General features: G+C 35.2%; 1 protein-coding gene across 5 annotated transcripts in view; it reads right to left on the bottom strand.

The window, feature by feature from the left end:
* The window catches only part of LOC114871995 (tensin-1-like), a 180,885-nt gene extending 161,044 nt beyond the window's left edge, over window positions 1-19,841 (bottom strand). The window contains exons 1-3 of one of the 5 annotated variants that reach the window (XM_046285030.1): window positions 18,971-19,841; window positions 17,700-18,034; window positions 864-944 (exon numbers count right to left, since the gene is read on the bottom strand). In XM_046285030.1, coding sequence (XP_046140986.1) covers window positions 864-944; window positions 17,700-17,761 — 143 coding nt within the window. In that variant the 5' untranslated portion in view covers window positions 17,762-18,034; window positions 18,971-19,841. Of the gene's footprint in view, window positions 1-863; window positions 945-7,577; window positions 7,738-17,699 lie in introns of those variants that run through there. The other 4 variants (XM_029178683.2, XM_029178682.2, XM_029178684.2 and 1 more) reach the window with 4 other exon arrangements.
* Between the last annotated feature and the right edge of the window lie 860 nt (window positions 19,842-20,701).

Here is a 20,701-nt window from a genome sequence, read left to right as displayed (position 1 = left end):
CGGGAAGCAACCGCGGTGTGTATTCATGGAAATCTGTCCATCAGGGTCTAATGGAATACCACCACGACGAAAAGTGCTACGAGATATTCTTTAATGCCTTCATAAAATTCAGGTTCATAATTCCCGTTTCACCGGCACGAACACGCCTCGCAGACACGTGCGTACACACGCGCGCAAAAGATCAGGACCCGACAACTCTCTGGCACGAGTTGCTCTTCCTCGCAGACAAATATTCAACTCTGATGAAACTCTCGACCGAAATTCTGCTGATCCCTTCAGGCTTTCTAGTCGTTACTAGGTTTACAGTAATAACGCAGTTTACAATAATAAACCCCACCGAACCAAGTTCATTTCGAGCAGCAAATCTGCTGTTTGATTCCCTTGCAAAGCGATTACGAACCTTATAGGTTCGGGCTAATTAGCCGAAGAAACGTTCTGCAGTAGACAACAATTTGCCTGCGTGCTAAAGCCCTTTGAATACCCCGATAAATACGTATACACTACTCCCAAGAAGTTTGGAAACATTTGAATTGTTTTAAAAAATAATTAAAAAGTTGGAATAAGTGATTCTACATTGTATTCTTTTTCTTAATTCTAATACTGTTCTCTTTTATTACTATATATATGAAATATATATTTTATGTTATGCAATGCAGTTGAATTATTTATTTAAATCTCTTTGTTTCCAAACTTTTTGACGATAGTGTATTTCAGTAGAATAGAATTAATGCGATTTTCCTACGTTGCTAATTTCTTTACAGAAGCCTATCATCGGCAAGTACTGTATTTTTTATCATCACCATGGAAGAAATAAAGGCTATGTAGAAAATAAGGAAAAATGATTTGTCTGAAGGAGTACTCACTCTGAGGGTCTCCAACTGGGAGCGTACGTACTCAGCTCGACTGGCAATGTCGGGAATTGCCACAGGAAACGAACCCATGTACTGTAACATAAATAATAATGATTTTTAAAATATTTATATACATTATGTTGAATTATGGAATTATTACAATTGATAATTATGCAAGTGCATAAAAGTGCATCGTATTAATTTTGCACCTAATTATCGATTCCTATGTTCTATCCTATTCATTAAATATTATAATTGAATAGTTTATATTAAGCATGAAGCAACATGATTATATACAATTAAATAATACTCTATTATTAGAATGAAGAGTAATAACATTTTGTTCTATTATTTCGTACAAATTGGATTGCTAATGATATAATAGAGTATTTAGTAGAAAATTTAGAAATTGAATTTGAAAATAGCTCTTTGTATTCTTAGCGATGAGAGCTTCAATGTGTTTCTATGCAAGTGTTTATTTGCACTGTGGGACTAAAGTGTTCAAATTAATTAATTAACTAACAATGTATTTGGTTCGCAAGGTAAAGCTATTTACTTCGTAATGCAGGCGAAACTTAAGTCAGAATTCTACATGAAATTATCGCAACCCGAATGAAGTTCAATTCTCAGCTCTACACCGTTGCATAGTTTCGTGCAATTGCACTTCGTGGAAAAGTAGAATGGGTGGTGCAGCGTGGAACTAGCGTAACACCGAGGCTCGAGGGCCAAGGCGGGTTACAAAATTATACGGCACTCGATTCTCTGGATAGAAGGTAGTCAATGGGTGTCCGAATTGTTGGACCAGTTTCTCCACGGCGATACACGTGGGTCAATTGTTCGTTGCAGAGTCGCGAATTCGCTGGAAACTAGAATGTTTCAGTAAAATAGTTGACTCCCTAAGATGATCTAATTACCGAGTTTCCAGAACCGGCGTGTTTCGATCATGTAGTAGTAGCAGTGCAAAGTAGTTTCAGTGTAAACGGGAATAGGTAACGCAGTTAACAAGGTAGAAATAATTTCAGTTTAAAACAACAATTTTCACTAGCAGTATATTGTTTCGTTAATTATCTCTACAATTCTATAATTACGACTTCTTTGAAAGGTTACACAAGGGGATTTTGATAATTGGGTCAAATGAAATAATAAAGAGAAACCTGAAGAAGACCAAAATTAATGGTAAAAATATTATGAAAACGGAATACTTGAATTTTATTTAATGTTAAATTAATCCAAGAATATTATTCAGCGAGCAGTGGTAATATACGGTTGCGAGGTAGTAAAGAATTAATTATTATATTTATATGTCAATAAAAGATACTACAAAGAAGAGACAACAATGGAAGAGGCATCCTACCATCAAAGTGAAAACTATAAAACGACAAGCTTACGGGGTGAAGGACAATAAAAGGGAACCACTGTCCAACCTATAACAAAAATTTAATTTCCTTTTTTCGCATCAGTGAACCGATCTCCCTTCGTAAATCTACCATTTACTTCCCATCGTCGATTTCGCCTGCGATCATCCGTGTCCTTGCAAGCAAAGTTGGGGATGTCGTTTTTTCTTTTCTTGACCAAGATGATTGCTTTCTTTAAGAAAACAATTGATGTCTTCTTTTTAAATCGTAAACAAACACTTTTCTGTTGTGTACATTAAATAGGTTCTTCTTGTTCAAATTAGAATTATATTTGCAATGTCTAATGAATTAGATAATAAAATAATTTATATTCAAACTGTGCATATTTATTGCTTTTATTGCATACCAGAGTGTGCAAAATATATATAAATTGTCCAAGGTGTGTATAGAAAAAAACAAAATAAATTATTCAAGATGTGTAAAATATGTAAATTAGAATGAAACTTTAAATCACTTTAAGAAAGGAAATATTTTATAAGAGCATATATTTGCATAAACATCTGCAGTTTACTGCTGAATATGAAGTTTGCCAAATTTTTTTCCTCATTTTTGTAACAATAAATATGCTAATAACACGAGAAATGGAAATAAAGGCGTAGATTAAAAAAGCAAAAGGATAAAACATAATTTAGGATAAACCAAAAATTCACTGACAATTCATTACACCATTTTAATTTCGATATCCTCCGAAATATATTTCCCCAAATGATATCGAATATTTTTCCACGTTCAATAAGAGGTTCAACAGGCGAAATTAGTGACAAAACATGAGGGTGGAATACCAGAGAAGTTTCACGTTTCCTCCGAAAGGACGTTCCTCTTCTCTGGTTAAACACATCGTGGGATGGTTATATGGCCGATAAAAATAGCGGTCCTTATAACGACAATAAATAGAAGAAACTATGAGGGTGAATTCCGAAGACGCAATAAATAATGAAGTTAATGCAATTAAGCGTCTGACATATGATCATCTACAGCAACACTAATATACAAAAGGAGAGTTTGTGGGTTTAATTGCATGAATCTCGAGAACTATTGAACTTCTACTACTTCTTTATGATTCTTGGATGATCATAAATTATTATTTTTACTACTATTTCATTATCCTTACAAAGAAGAAGTATAGATTACCGTACTTCGACATTCTAGGACGATGGAGTCTTCGTAAAATATTTTTCGAATGTTTCTTATAAAATTTTCAATTGAAATGATTTATAGAATACTAAAATTATGGCAAATAGTAAAATTTTTTATAATCAACATTTAGAATTATTATATGCATATTATGGACAAAGTGACTATGTTATAAGTTGCTCGTTATGATACTCGACCATTGTGAATAATGATTGAAGCAATTTGGTTGGTCATTATTTATAATACCGTATAATAGCCAAGCATTATGAACAATGCCCATATTAATCACTTAGCTGGCAACATACAGGGCGTGACAAAATTATTAGAGCCATCTGCATAATTATCTTCGTTTTAAAATTATTGATATATTGTGTTTTCTCTAAAGTTTATTGGGTGATATATTGATTCATATTTTTAAAATATAATATTTAAATGCAGCAAAGTAAAAAATAGACGTTATCCAACTGAAGCAGTAAAAGATATATTTTAATATATTTCAGTACATTTCAGCAGGTATATTTATAGGAAAAACAGGTATTATTTTTGTTATTATTATTTGTGTCTGAAATTTCCGATATTGGAGGGAATTTTCATAGGTCGTTTCCGTCATGTGGAGAGAGGTATAATATTTCTGGAAAATCCCTGTGATTCCGAGAGGAGATCCTTCCGAAGAGAAGTTCGATGAAACAATAATGAGAATCATCCGGAGGGATTAAAGCGGGGATTATTTTGTGGCATGAGTATTTGAATCGAAATACCGGTCGGAGAAAAGATTTTCAGACATGGAAATTATGATTGAAACACAAATTACATGTGCTACACGCGTCGCAATTAAATCCTCCGACCGTATTCCTGTTTCCTCGATGCGGATCTTTGATACATTTGATATTTTTCAATAATTTCGTTCTAAATACATATTGGAAGGTTATTGATCCGCCACTGGATGCATTTTATAATGAGTTTTTCCCGTTCGGAGATTTATGGACACGAGTACTGTGAATAATATTAAACTTTGATCAAAATTAAATTTAAATCAAGGAAATTTAATTGAAATTTACATAAAATTTCGAAATAATGATGTTTGCAGCAAATAATATTTTTTATGCTGAAAGTGTTCATCAATTATGTTAAAATTTTCGTTTTTAAATGAAATTATAACGGATTAATTATACGATATTCTTTAGTTAATTACGTAAAATAAATGGACGATTTCGAAGTGTTGCTATGGAAGTTAGTGAAAAATAGCTCTCGTAAATAAGGCAACTAATTCCCGTAAATCCTGTAATAACCGGGGCAATTATAGATACGTGTAACAAGGTCGATTTATCACTGTTATTATCGCATAGTTTCCCATCAACAGCGTCAGTGTTTGCTAAAACTGCAGCTCACTTTTTCCAGTTACAGCGAATTTCCGTTCGCATGATAGATCGAGCGTGTTCCTATGAAACGCGTTACAAGACGTAAAACGGATCAATTGAGCCGTCAGTTTGATCACGAAATTCAAATTTAATTTCTTCTACAGGTATGGCAAACATTAACCGTACTGCTTTGTGACGTAATGAGGCTACAGGCTGATAAATGCCAGGTATCTTATCTGCTACATCGGTTCTGAGCGATCTTATCTTGGAACTGTAGCATTAGCGTTGTGAGAATTATTCCGCATAGTTATTATCGAATTAATAAATTATGCATAAGAATTTCTCTCGCTGTATATATTTGCAAATTCGCAGCTAAATAAAAAATGTTTCACATCCTTAATTTATAATAAAAGCTCCTGTTTAAATTACATTTTCTTGTTTGCAGAGCATCAAATGTAAGATAACAGTGCCGTGACAGCAGAAGCCATGACTTTAATATCACATAAAAACGTAGCCCAAGGCAGAGGTTTGTTAGGAAGGCTTACTAATAAGTCCATCGGTAGGACCCAGAACGAATGCATTCTTTTCTTCCCCTTTTTTCCCCTCCATTCTCTTCCGTAGCACAACCGACAAGAATTTATGACTTGAAAAGAACCCGCAGCAACAGAGTAACATAAAGAAGAACTGCAACAGAGCAGCATCACGTGTCAACACGTTTAATAAGCAATTTCGACATATGAATAGAGGTGCATGCATGCATGCAATTTTACGGGGTAATTTGAAACGGGAATTATGTAAATCTAAAACTAACAAGATTTTATTACTTTAAATATAGAATGAAAATTTTCATCTGACAATTAGAAACAAACATACCTGCCCTAAAAGATTTTACGTTGTAGGTAAATAAAATTTTGAGAAGAACATTATTTAATTTGTATTCTGATACTGAATTGTATATGAATACAGTTTTTAATAGAAGCTATTTTAGTGAAAGGGTTAATTTGAATTGCTTGTTTAATATTTCCTCTCGCATGATTCGTGTCGGAAGTAGGTGAATTCCTATCGTAAGACCTTGTAATAGTTGACAGTTCTCGCGTGACTGTTCCATTTCATTAAATAATTTGTCATAGTGTTATTCCACCGCGTGTTTTATTAAAGATAATAAAAGATGGTAGTAAACAGGACACGAAGCATACGGTAATCAATGTGATGTTACTTTCCTCTGGTGTGGTATTCTCAGAGGAAAAGTATATTCATTTTTAAATTAGCAAATGGTATTAGAAGGGTTGGTACATGATTGTTTAAAGACCATTTATAATAAATACGGAAGCTAAAGGCGGCAAAGAGATTCCCATATACGATGTAATGAATAGAAACGGAATTGTTAGTGAAGATTAACGACTTCTCAATTATCGGAATTGTATGCAAGACTGCTCATTAGAAAACAGTTGCACGTGAGAATTCTCCTGACAGTGTAATGTATTTGGAATTCCTATTGTACATTCGCAATCAAATCAGACTTTCATTAGGAAAATGGCGATACAGAGGAAGCAGAATTTTCAAAATTCTAATTTTGACGATATTAATATCAAAAGTAATTTAGAAAAAAAATATATAATTTTTGATTATTAAATATTATAAAATTTAATATATAACTGAGAAATGTGAACAATAAAAAAATATTAATTCAAATTTTCTCGCGTAAACGTTTATACGATCCATCGCTACGTTGTCATTTTCCACAGGAACGCCTATGGCGAAGGGTGAGAATCCATAACATCAGGGGAAGCCTGATTTGATCGCGAGTGTACTCAACTGAGAACAAATTAAGATTATGCAAAACATGGGGTTGTCCACTAAAAATAATATTACTATGCATAATCCTTTCCATCGTTTAAAATTTGTCACCCATCAAAAATTTATAAACTACTTACTAGATAAACTAGAATTGCCAAATAACATTTAATAGCAACTTTCGGTTCATAAAGTTTCAACTAAAAGTTGCAACCTGCTATTAAACAATAAATATTATACCTAGTTTTTGAGATTGCAAATAACCTACTGCATAATAAATGTGTTTATTATACGAAACAAGTACGAAAAGTGTATTATAAAGTGTACGAAGATATTTGTGAGCAATTGTGTATGAGATATAGAGAGCAATATATGAGTTATGACACTTTCATGATATATGTCGCACCTTATAAGATATGCATGCTCTCTGCTTCTCTTAGGACATGCGACATTATTATATTTCATTATGTCAAGCTACACTTCTATTAATCCAATTGTTCATACGGTATGCATTTTTTTGTGTTTAATGACACTGAACAACTATGACAAATTTAATGTAAATTTATGAAGGTATTTTTTAAATTACAAAAGAATTTTGTTTTATTATTGCAAATTATAAAATTGATTTTTCTCAGACAATTTATTTAAAAATATCATAAATACAAATACTAAAATTTGATAAAAATTCGTAAATTATTTGATTCAGGAGTAGAGGTTGAGAAACCATAAGGGGGCCTAACATTCGATAGCCATAAATCAAGCGACCTCAATTTCCACTACAATTTATACTCGTCGTTTAATGCTCCCTTAACAGCACCCTACATATTTACCCAATAATTCATACAAATTCTCCGATCTCCCTTTTTCATTACACAGTTTGTCAGGTAAATGACAAAAATAGAAAATCAATTTTTCATTCAAATTAATTAACGTTAATTCCGATAAAATTAATTTCCTTATTTTCTGTTTGCCAAAATTCGAAGAAACATCATTTTTTTTAGCAACAGAAACGCGTAAGAACGTACCTGTACACCGTTGAATATTTTCAGAACGGCCTCTGGCATTTTGATGATTATGTCCCCGGCCACTGCCTCTTCCTTTCCACCCGTGGTTATTTTAATTATTCCCTCGTATTTGTTCTCTTAATTGCATATTTCACTAATTGTTCGCCGTCTTGTTCGCCAACGATCGATCCTCTGTTGAGAATACAACGAACGATAGCAATCATCCCGTTTCCTGTGTTTCATCGTTGCGTACCACCGTTAACACTTCACCGATGAAATCGGGTAAGATAATTAAATTATTTATCACATCGAGACATTTTCAATATCACAGAACTTTTTCATCGATTCACCATCGTAGATAGTCGAGAAGTTTACGTAATTTGCAAAAGGTAAATTCTCATTAACTCGGCTAATAAATATCCAACGTAAACGCGTACCTTAAGCCGTGTTTGGTTGTAACTTCGCACTAATCAGCACAGGATATCGTAGAAAAAAAAAAATAGGATTAGAAAGGCACCGATTGATTTAACGAAGAGCAATTTACTTGGAGACAGATGTTGTTTCTCCTTTCCCGTGGCGTTGCGATAAAATCAACGAACCGTAGATCGCCGGAGCCAGCGCGAGACGGGTCACTTTCACCGGTCACTTTTGCACAACGATTTCGTACAATTTTACGAAATAATAAGAGTCCCATTTCCGAGGGATCGGCAAAGGTATGCAACGTGATCACTAATCACTGTCACTTTCGTCTAAACGCGTACCCAAAGTGCTCTGTTCAACGCCAGCTCAACCGCGCGAGCCGACCTACGCGATCACTTTCGTCTCATTAATCCTGCTGACCACGAAAACTAGTTTCGAGGAACGCGTTGAAGCGTTTTGCAAGTGGACTTGAACGTACAGCCAAGTAGCTTTCTGGCCGAAGCAACTGCAACAAACCCGTTCCCGATATTTTATATATCAAAATCCTAACCTGCCTTTAATTAACTAATTACCATACATGGTTACTCCAATACGTGACACGAAATTTGATTTCTTCTTTAAATAAATTTCGAAACTAGAAAAATATTTTATTCCTTAATCAAAATTTAAAAAAAATCATGTAACGAAGAGTTTGCTGTAATTATACTTAAGTACTTTAGAATGAATAATTGATTAATAATTAGTAGAAAATGAATTTCTATTGCCTTAAGAATTCAAAATTGAATATGAAATAAAATGATATAATTCTAAAGGAAATAATATTTTTTCAAATGAAGAAATGCGTTATTATAATTATCTTCACTGTTGGTTTTTGTGAGAAAGAAAAAGGGTTGAAGGACACCGGTGTCGGCGTTGAAGCGGTAAATGAATCACGTCTGAAAGTGAACCGACACGATCCAGATTATTCGAGGTAGGTGTTGTAATGGAGCAAAAGGCGCGAACGTTTCCTTCGGATCATGGCTTTACATCGGTGCGTTCGTTACGTTATCACAGGTGAAATTGCATCCCCAGAACGTGGCCTACCGGCCGTACTTCGTCGTGTTTACCGAACTCGGTCACGTTGCAACCGTTGACATTTTCGTGTTGCCCGTCCTGGGAGTCGTGACGAAGAATCTCGACGCAGGATGGCCGGAACGTTGTGTAAAACGTGAACAGCATTTAAGCTGGCCCCGATGCATTGTGCAATAAGGGATTCACGGATGCATTGATATGGTCGCGACACTTAATTTTCGATCGTCGGTAGAGCAAAATTTAAAGAAATAAGAAGAAAGCATAAAAATGAAGAAATTATAAAATTTTCTTCTTTATCACGGCTCTTTTGTAAAACAATATCATTAGTTATTAATCCTTAAACAGAGAAGTCTGGATCAACCGAGACCCAAATACAAAATTAAATTAAACTTGGGGCTCTCTCCATGGTCCGCCATTCCAGGGTTATACATTAACATTAATAGTAAAGCACTTTGAAGCTCTAATTATAATAATAATGTAAAATAGCAAATTGGGAGCTTGAAATTACAAATTTAACTATCCTTATTATAAATAATTAGGGTTTTAAAATGTTCATTTTCATAGCGGCAGTAAATGAATAAAGTATTTGTACTTATATACATAGTACATAAAAAAAGATACAGATATTTAAAACAACTTCCTTTTCCCGTGGTACCTTATAATTGATACTTAATTAAAATCATTGATGAATAAAACGATTATGAACAGAGCATCGGTTATTATCGCACGTGATCGCCGGTTTATACGAGAATAATCCGTGACCGGATGAGCGATGATTTTTAATGCGAAAGGTAAATCTTTGGCACGCAAATATTCACGAGGTCCGTTTTAATTAATCGACACTCGTTTAATCACGAACACTTGGACCTGGTTTAATTAATTATCATTTATCTAATTATATATGTGCGCTATACGTGTTTCATTGAATTACGGTATGCGCTTTAATTACCTGCATCGTTCAATTTGAACACAATCCTCGCGTAGTATTAATAACAGCCGTACAATAGTATTTAGTTGAAATTTCTCACGGTGATGCAATTTCAATTATTTCACCCGAAATTAGATGTGATTCAATGTAACGGCCATCGAAATTTCTTTCGCGATATATCATTAATTATCGTTACCTTACTCAAAGAGTTCCCCAACGAGTTTTCAATCGTCCGATATTACCTTGTCTTCGAGGAGACATATATTAATTAATAAAGGTTAAAACGATCGTGGTTGATAAAATTAACTTTCAAGCAGCTGTATCATTAATTAATTCTAATATGTAGTATGTTTTAATGATTAGGGATGTTGCGCATCAAGTTGAAGAAATTAATAACTTTTATTTAAGCTTGTATAATTAGATATTCCTGAAACTTAATATTTTTTTTACTTGTTTCCTACTATTCATTAGTTATTAATGACAGCGGTATTATTTGAAAATATGATGGTACATGTTAATAAATCATCATTATATTGACTCTGAAACGTTTTAGTATTACTGTAGAGCTTATTAGCGGCTAAATCGCTTTTGAATATATAGAAGCATGAACATTAGGATAAATGTGAGTCATATATCAATAATGTATATGCATCCCATCGAGTAAACATTTTCCTAGGAAATTACGATGCATGTAACGTGACATTTCAGAAGCTTGTCTGTAGAGAGATCTTAGTGAACGTGTTTAGCTACCTTTGAGATGTGTAATTTCGTTCAGTGCATTATGTCTGGGTTTCAGTTATTTGTCACATTTACCATTCACTTCTATCACTCACTTAATGTTATATCCATTCAACTTTTATACCGTTTGAAATCTTATTTTTAAAATAATTTATAATCTTGGAGGTCAATAATTTAATTCTGTAATTTAGTATAATAATTGCAATGCAAAAATATTTTTCAAATTATGAAATACTAAACAATCCTTCAATTTCTTCGCGTATCAGTATTCTTTACATCCTTCTTGAATTCTTTTTTCCAGAAAAATTGCAGCACCGCTTTTGTCGCAAGTAATTACTTCATTAACCGTCAATCAACAAGCTTTAATTATCCGCTTATCAAGAAACCCCGTGAGCGTGCCGCTGGGTCCGGCAAAACAGTCCCAAATGTCAACTGCACAACACGCGGTACATAATAATACATTTCATCGGTTAAACGAATAAAGGAATGCCTCGTCGATCAAGTTCCACACACTTAATTCACAGCACCATTAATCAAGATCATCGAAGCCTTTCATTAAGCGTGCACGAACGTCAGTTAATCGCCTTCTCTAGAAATCACGATACGCATAGGTCGTTGTTGCAATACAATTTGCATAACGATCCCTTTCATCAGGCGTACTCTTTTAATAAATCCATGACTGTGTGTATTTGTTTAACACTCGACTAAGGAACCGTTCACTGTTCCCTCTGACACGGATATCTGACAATAATTCATCCATATCCTTCGATGTCTGACAAATATGCTTACGGTACGAACGACGCATCGGACCGTCGGTTTCATGGTAAACGTTCGAACATCATCGTCGATCGTCATCGAAGCGAAGAGATTGGCTTGCCAGCGGAGAAGGTGGTCTGGATCCACTTTGGCCGATGGACGTCCTTCGACCGTTCACCCATCGCGAAACTCGGCGCGTGCATCGCGGTAAAAATGTGCACCACGAGTCAGCGGTCCGTCTGCATCGCACGCGTTTGATAGTGCACGCGTGCAGTAAGTGCCGCAACGTGGGTAATAAGACACTGGCGGGCAAGTCTGGCCGGTGGTGTGCTCTTGCGCAGGGCCGCCTCTGCGGAGTACTATGGGGACAGTCGACGGGCCCACATCTCGCTGCCTCGAGACTCTATTCGTGTGTGTCGGTACACACATTCTGCAGACACGCATAACCAGCAAGGTCGTCCATGTCCGGAGCTCCCGTGCACTCCCACCACCGCTTCAATCATCCTATTTTCCTGAACGCTTGGGCCCTTTTACTCCTACCCCAGAGAACGCTTCGTCACTGGCCTCCAATAGCATTGGAATAGGAAACTTTCTGAATGGGGACCGATGGATCTGGTTTCCCTCAGTCCGTTTCTTCTTTCTTTTTTTTTCTTCATTTGCTCGATTTTTCGAATCGAAGACATCCACCGGCTTTGATCGCGATTCGATGGCTACTTTTATCCTTCGGCTTGGTCGATACGCTCGCAGGATGGGAATTTTAATGAAGCGATTAAATTAAAGAGAAATTAGAGGGCTATATTGAATACCGAAAATTTTCAAGTTGGTTTAATTTAATTAAACGTGGTGTAGGTCGTATAACGAAAATCTTCGAGTTGGTGGGATTAATGTCGGATTAATGATGCTGGAGATTATTTATTAAAAGGTGAATTTAAAATTAGATACTTGTGTTAATATTTGTCAATTTTTATAAGAACCATCTTGTATATTAAAAATATCGTTTATGTATTATATATATAAGAAGAGATCTTTCATCAATAAGAAAAGCCTCGAGAAATATCTCATTTTTAAGTGAGAAGTGTATCCCCTTCAATTACACTCGACCATAATTTTCTATGAAATAGCTGCTGCTACGGAATCAGTAATAATATAGCATTAATAAAATAGTGAAATAGATCATAAATTCTAAGCTCAACTACAATTTCTTAGCATTTTTGTTATATAAAATGAATACCATCGCCTTCTTCTAGCTCGTCAAACACCTATCATATAATTTTTGATAAAATACCCTGCTTATCTTTCATGATAAAATATCATTTTTTCTAGCAGACCATATAATAATAAACAATAAAATTTCATTTTCTATTTTATAAGCACTGCCATACGTGGAACTTTATATTTATTTCATTTGAATTGATTTAATAATTTTAATATTTGTAAATTATTCAAAGTAAATCACTCAGTATTTGAAAATAATACTGAATTATTTCATAGTCAATGCTCACGATCAATGTATAAGTGAAGGAAGAAAACGTATTTAACTGCATTCTTCACAAATGAATATAATCGCAACGGTGAAGCATTATAGAATAAAGATAATACTTTGCTTATCGATAATGAATCTAATCTACAAGATTCTTCATAGGAAATATTTTCTGCATTAAAAAGTAATCATGATATCAAATTATTTCCGGTTTTAAAACAGAATATATTGCTTTTGAAATTATTCCTTGAAACGAAACTGAAGCTACAAATAGTAAAAGCAGGAAATGATAATACTAAACCTGCTTCAAGTTAGATAAAATAGAGAACCCAAAGTTTATAATTTACAAATTAATTTCCAGATTAAAGGAAAGAAGGTTAGCAGAATGGTTAGTAAAACGTGTTAACAGATGATTTTTACGCCACCCGGTACACAGAAACTTGATCGATCTCTAATGTGTGCGCGCATAAGTCATAAGAAACAGTATAAGAAACCGCAAAGTGCGGTAAGATGGATGTACCTGTATTAACTACACGCCAACAAAGTGTAACAATGAGTAAGTAAAAAGAAACGGTGATATTTCATCCGTGACATCATAAATCGAGTAATCTTCATTTTCAGAATCTTAATTGCACTTGCCCGTCTTGCGAAAATAATTCTTTTATTTTCAACCCAACGACACACGGGAATGTATTCATTAAAGTTTCAGTAATGTACTTACTACATATTTATAATAATAAAAAAGAGGGTGCAAATAACTTTTTTCTCAATTTGCAATTTACAAAAATTACGGGGTGTATTGGTACCTGAAAATTCGGATCGGAAATTTTTTTGGGGTTCGGGCAGGAATTGGAAAGTTTGTCTAACACATAACTCGCAATTTCGAGAGAAGACTCGAATTCGAGTTCCGAAACTCAATTATATCTAATTATCGACGATAGCATGTGAAAGTACTTTCAAATTAAAAAAATTGAGGTAGATCTGAAAAATCATCCCCCAAGTGCACTGGCGGTTTCCGAATTGAGTTTCGAGTCGAATTTGGGTCCCGAGGCAAGTTCGAGTTCCAAGTCGAATTCGAGTTCCGAAATTACGAGAACCCGAATAAAATGTAATAGACGAACTTTTGGGGTCCTATCCGACTCGACAGGATTTTCACCCGACCTAACTCGACCCGACCTGAGATTCGAATTTTCGAGTACTCGCACGCTCCTAATAAAAATAACAATCTACATAAAAAATAAAATTTCAATCAAATTTTAACTTGCACATAGAGAGCTATTTGTTCAACAAATGTTGTTTTGTTTAAGAACATATATAGCAACGTTTCAATTCCAGTATACTATTCGAAGCAGAATGAGATAAAATGAAGAGCATATATTGCCTCCTGCTAAACAATAGAAGAGAATAACAAGGAAAAAGAGGAACATTTGCGTAACTGAAATAGCTGAATGGTTCGATATCAGCCTTTATTCAGAATGATGCTCATCGAGGAGTGTTAAATTACTTGGACATTGTATACGAGGACAATGTGCTTTCCCCATGTTCCGAATTGTTGGAATAATAGAAAATACCTCTGAATGAGATATATACGCAACAATGGTTCAAACGATGATAAAATTTTTCTAGATTATGTTACTAAAAACCAACTCTTCTTTCTTATAGAATCATAGGTTCCTTTATGCTTCGAGTTAGAAGAAGGTTGAAGATAAAAATGATGATATAACATTCTATTTGCTTATACATCATCCAAGATGCATGATATGAAAAGTCTTGATATATGATACGAATATCAAAGAGGTAGCCACAGCCAAAGAAGCAATAAAACTGTTCAACATAGCTTCGCTTTTCTAGATTTTTCATATCTAACATCCTCTGTTGGGTATAAGAAGAAGGAAGATAAATGATGTTGAAAACTATAACATTGAAAAAATTGACTTTTCTTTTAAATCCGAAGAGATGAAATTATAAAAAAATTTAAGCTTTCTGTATATTATTATTATCCACTAATTACAAATCAACATCGCCAATTATAATTTCATAATTAACTGATAATTACAATTGCCGATATTTCCGTTGTTAAAAGTTCTCTTATTGTTAGATGCACACAAGGAAGACGTAACAGGATAGAAATTTATGCTGCTAGGTCAAATCGTTCCGTGGGGAAGCATCGCCGGCGAAAGGAAAATGGAAAACCAGAAGAATAGATGTAGTTCCCTTGAAACTTTCGAAAGATCAAATCGCGCGATAGTTGTAACGTGCACCGTCGAACATCTATTCTCATTTAGTATACTTGCGTACGGTGAAATCAATTACATTCCCCGCTGCGGCGATGCAACAAGATTTACCGTTTACGCGTTCCTTAAAGTCGAGAACCAAGGCAAAGAAGTTGCGGCGGTAAGAATTTTTATGTCCCGAAAAAAGACTGAATCGGTTGGTCACCGGTGCGTGCAGCCACACACGCACACCGATCCAATGAAATATGCCTGATTTTGTAAAAATTTTCGCGTGAATTCGTGACCGACCGTACCGCCGGTAAACGCGGATTTGCATTCGTGCAATTACAAGGAAAATTTATGGACGGCGCATTAATTAAACTTGACAAATAAATTATCGGGGCGAAAGTAAAATAACGATGAAAATAATTTCGGTAAAAATGTACGCAAGGAAAGATATACCTGTAACAACCTATTCGTTCGTTTTTATGCACCCTCCCAAGTATTTCACGCTGCTTGAAAAATTGAAAAAATATTGAGCACGTTTTTAGATTAATTTATGCTTCTAAACATTACTCCAAATGTTTGTAGATTTTAATATTTCAAATGCTATGATAATTTTTCATTTCAATTGTTTAATGCTTATTATATGTATTGCCATTATTCGTGATTGAAAATTAATCAATTATAAATTGATGCGCTGAAAGTATACCGGAAATCAGATGTTAATAAAAAGGGTCGCAACTACCGGTTGCACGTAGCGGTTAATTGAAATCGCTTTTACCATCGATGAGACTACAGAAATATAACTACAGCTTGCATGCAAATGCGTTGCATGCAAGGAGCAATTAAATATACGTATCTCCTTCGTCACTTCCTTTTCGCGAAATACCGAAAGCAAGGCACATTACGCTAATGAGTAAAACGTGAAATAAAGAAATGTTGAGTAACATATAAATCAAGATGAAATGTAGCAGATTAATATTTTCAAGAAATACAGTGAATAATATATAATAGTTGCATGGAGTAATTTATTATACAAATGAATGATTATTTAGAAACTGAAATCTTGGTATTATTTCGGCAAAGTGGGACACAAACAATATATTATAGGACATCGGAGACGAAGACATCGAAAATCAAGACAATTAATGCCTTTTTGACGGTATTTTGCATTTAATTATTATTGCTATTATTATTATTATTCCAATCATTGAAGGACTAACTATTAATTAATTAATTATATATTGGGATAATTATATTGAATAAAAATGAATTTATTTAAAAGTATTTGTTTATTTTTATCTATTCCTAATCGGATTAGAGAAATTTTGAGTTTATACAGAGGCTAATTATATAAACCCATGCCAGAGAAAAATTCCTTGGATTAAAATATTCCCTTCTCTCCCTTTCAAATTGTAGGCAATTTGACCAGGTAAATTTGAAAAGAAAGAGGGGCAAAGAGTTAAAAAGAAGACGATGAAGTAGGAAGCAGCAAACTTAGCAATTACGTAAATCCCGAAATTTATTCCCTTTTCGTTACCGAACAGCGGAAAACGTAAAGGATCCGAAACAAATACCCTTACTGTACCGACCCATTGAATTTGCAGGGCTGCACTCACACATGGTTCGCGTATAAATGTGTGAACTTAAGCGTAAATGCGTAAGCATGCGCTCGCGTGTGCATATATTCGATCGTTTCGCTCGGACCATTCGGAAGAAGAAGAAAGAACGGAGGTAGAAGGCGGAGGAAGGGAATCGTACATGAAAATTACATACTCGGTGGGACCGGCACTTAAAAGGCCTCGAACGTACAACCGTAAGCAACTAAAAGCTTCGTATACGTCAATGCCAGATTCGTGATATTTCCTAACCAGTAAGCCGAACAGGGAAGCCGAACCGATTCCTTTCAATTATGAATGACGAGCAAAAATTGCTGCCCGACGCTATTAACATTAAAACGTTCATCGGCGACGTTAGATTGGTACTGAATTTTAATACATCCTAAATCGTTTTAAGCAGAACCGCCATTATTACTAATAGGATATAACGATTAGCTTTTTAACCCTCGAACAGAGGAGCCTGGGTCAATTGTGACTCAAACTTACAAAAGGATATACAAGGATATCAATCTAAAATTAAATTTATTATTTTCAAAAGAGCAGTGTAAAATTTAATGTAAAACTTGAAATAGAAAATTGAATTAAAATTGTGGCTTTCTCCATGGTCCGTCATTCGAGAGTTAATATTAAGTAAAAATACAGAAACATCATAGTTAATTTAAATATTTATCGCATAATTTAAATTTTGCACACCAATCATTGGTTAATTTGAAATTACTCATCAAGGGCTAAAACGTTGAATGGTCAACATACATATTTCGACACAAATTGGAAACAAAATGGCGGACTCTTATTTAAAAACAAGTCAATCTCGTTACTTTTAAGACAGACCATATAATAGTTGAAGAACAATCAAAGTGTGATTGAGATCGAATTGCAAAAGAAAAGCATGCAATTAACTTAAAGCAATCTTACCTCAGCTGTGACGAATCTCTTCGAGAACGGTTCTGCCATAATAGGTAGACATCACTTCCCATCTGGTCGTCACTGTTTCCGGTATGTTTCACAAAAACGTTGGCCACGTTAATCGCAAAGAGAATGCACGCTTGACGGCTTTTTCCTTACACGTAGCACGTCATTATATCACTTTATCGAACTTTTAGCTTTTTACACTATTTCTAACAATATTTCAAATTACTGTTTCACTGAATATCCTTCTTGTGCAGGATACTTTTAACAGACGCTTCATTCGCCCCTCCGATGTTAGATTTAAACAAAACGTACGAGAGCACTCAAAATTACCACAATTTCTAATAAATACGCGAAACTGATATTATTAAAAGTAATTTATCAATCAATCACGCTTTATCAATATTAATTTTCTGTAAAAATGACTGTCACGACAAATTGTTATAGGACATAACCTATAATATTCACCTTACTACACTGTTTATTATTATTTCAAAATTAATAACAAATGATGTTAAATTAAGAAGAAATATTGGTTGTTAATTACTGTCACTATGACTATAATCGATAATTAATAATTCTGCGGATAATTTAACTTGTTAAGAAATAGAATGTAAATATGTATAACGAGTGGCACGCGATACGTCTTTACTCCGCGGCAGTATACAACATACTGACTGAAGTTAAGTACACAATCACAAATCCGTTTCGACAACAGCATTAGGTATGCCGAGGTGTATAGAAGAAAAGAATTGTTTACTTCCATCCCGCTGTATCTAGCAACTTAAACTGGTTTCGTTTCCATAACTGAAGTAGTAACAAGAAAATATCAGCCTTGTATAAAATATTATTCGAAATAAAAAAATATGAACATTAATTTTAACTCGTCTAATTTTCTGAAAGTTTCAGTTTAAATAACTATTTTATATTTAAATATAAAATACCACTGAACGACATTTTTTGGGAATATATTGAAATTTCTAGAAATTACACCTTGAAGTGAAACGAGATACGAAGAGAACACTTTCGAAGAGGTGAAACTGTTAAATTCTCAAGGTCGAGTGTTCATCATTACGTTCAGGGCTATCACATTTCTAGGTCAACCGTCGTTAAATCATCGGTACACGTGCAAATGGAATGTCACCTGTACGAACAGGCGTGCATCAACCAGAAGATGACGTTAATTTCTAATTATCGGATTTCTGCCGCATCAAAAGATCGATGCGTTTAACGAGCGGTATAATTTCAGACATTTTCATTAGCAGTGCTTCTGATACCGTTTGATCGATGCTAGTTGAATTTTCCATCCCCAAAAATACACTCATCGATCAATTAGCAAACATCAAAGAAATTGTTGAAAACTATCGTACGTTAACAGTAAAGGATAAAAGATATCCCAACGTGCTTCCATTACTTATGCAAATTAAAGTTCAACATACTTTCGTGCTAATATGAATAAAGTGACGCGTGATTGATTGACTAAGAAACACGCAAGGCTAACACGTCAAATTTCCTTTTTAATAACACGTTCACGGGTGGTTCGGTTAATTCACTTATCAACACAAATTGAAACACTTCAGAATACACCATTTATCCACATGAAACCTGTGCGTATGTATTCCGTTCGTTCGGTTATCAGTTAAAATTGAAACACTTCGGAGGAGACGGATGAAAATGTATTACACGATCTAGATAGCGGTGTGACGATTAGCGAGCGACAAAATCGGTATACACTAGGGTGAGAAGAAACTCGTTCGAATGACAGTCTCCATCAAGCCGACACCAACTGCTACGTAAGAAGCTCGCAGCTCGCTAGCGGATCACTCACGGAGCATTGTCGAGTCACTAACAAACCGTCAGGTAAGAAAAACTTGCGCCACAAGATCGGACGCAATGAATCCGTTGGAAGTTCGGCTGAACGTTGGTTGGCTACCGAACAGGCACGAGCCGAACGGACTGGTCGGATCGGTGAACTCTCTCTCTCAGTGGTGTCCAGGTTATCAAGAACGTAGATCCGACAGACGGAAGGTCGAGAACGGTTAGACGTAACCCGCTAAATCACGTGGCGAACGAGCGAAAAGGAGCGAAGAAGAAGGCCCATGGAGGTAGGAGTTGAACGCGGGGAAGGCACGGAGGACGCGCGACGAACGACTGGGCCCGGAGGAGCGTAAGAGGTCCCATTACTGCGGGGCCTGATGATACGGTGGACGGCAATCGCTAATGGCCAATGGTACGGATAAGAGGAAAGGACGAGCAGCCGTCGAGAGGTTAGGAAGAGGCTCGCGAGGACTGAGCCAACGAACGAAGCTAGTGAACAAGAAACAGCCGGAGGAGTGTGTCCTGCAGAGAGAATGGACGAGGAGAGGAGGTGGAGGTGAGTTCGGCAAAGGCCGGTCGGGCACCTGGGCGACACTACCTCCTCACCTCTTTCAACTACTCTCTCACACGGCTGCTCGATACCTTAACGTAAGTTCCTTTCGTTTGTGCCTCGCCTCATGCTCGGATCGAGGGCTTCCTGAATACTAGAAATCGCGATAGATTCTTTTATTCAGGGAACAAAAATATATAATACTCTGTTCGATGAGAAATTTAATATAATTCAATTTGAAGCTTCATAGAAATTAAAGCAACGCGATGATTTTGTGCCATTCATTCTTTGAAAAATAAAAGATTCTTCAATTGTAGACAAACATGTCCTATGAATTCAAGCTTGATTTATTTAGGCTACAATGTATTAAATTTATTGCAAACCTAGTCGAATATCACTCAGATTCATTAATGTCTGCTCTGTTCTGTGCTTCACAAACAAATTGAATTTTGCAACCGAAAATTCAGGGATAATTTAGAAGAAGACCGTTTCGAGAATGGAAATATAGCTGTTGTCATTTTCAGTAAACTTGGCGAAGACTGAGATTTTATCTGAATCACCCTACTTTCCTTCAGCTGTCCACAGATACCATTTCGTTTTAAACATACATACCTTGAATATTTTCTCGCTTCATATTTTC

Source organism: Osmia bicornis, chromosome 3 (assembly GCF_907164935.1).
Source record: "Osmia bicornis bicornis chromosome 3, iOsmBic2.1, whole genome shotgun sequence".
Taxonomy (NCBI): Eukaryota; Metazoa; Arthropoda; class Insecta; order Hymenoptera; family Megachilidae; genus Osmia; species Osmia bicornis.
Note: the sequence above shows the minus strand (reverse complement) of the source record. Positions and strands in the feature narration are given on the sequence as shown.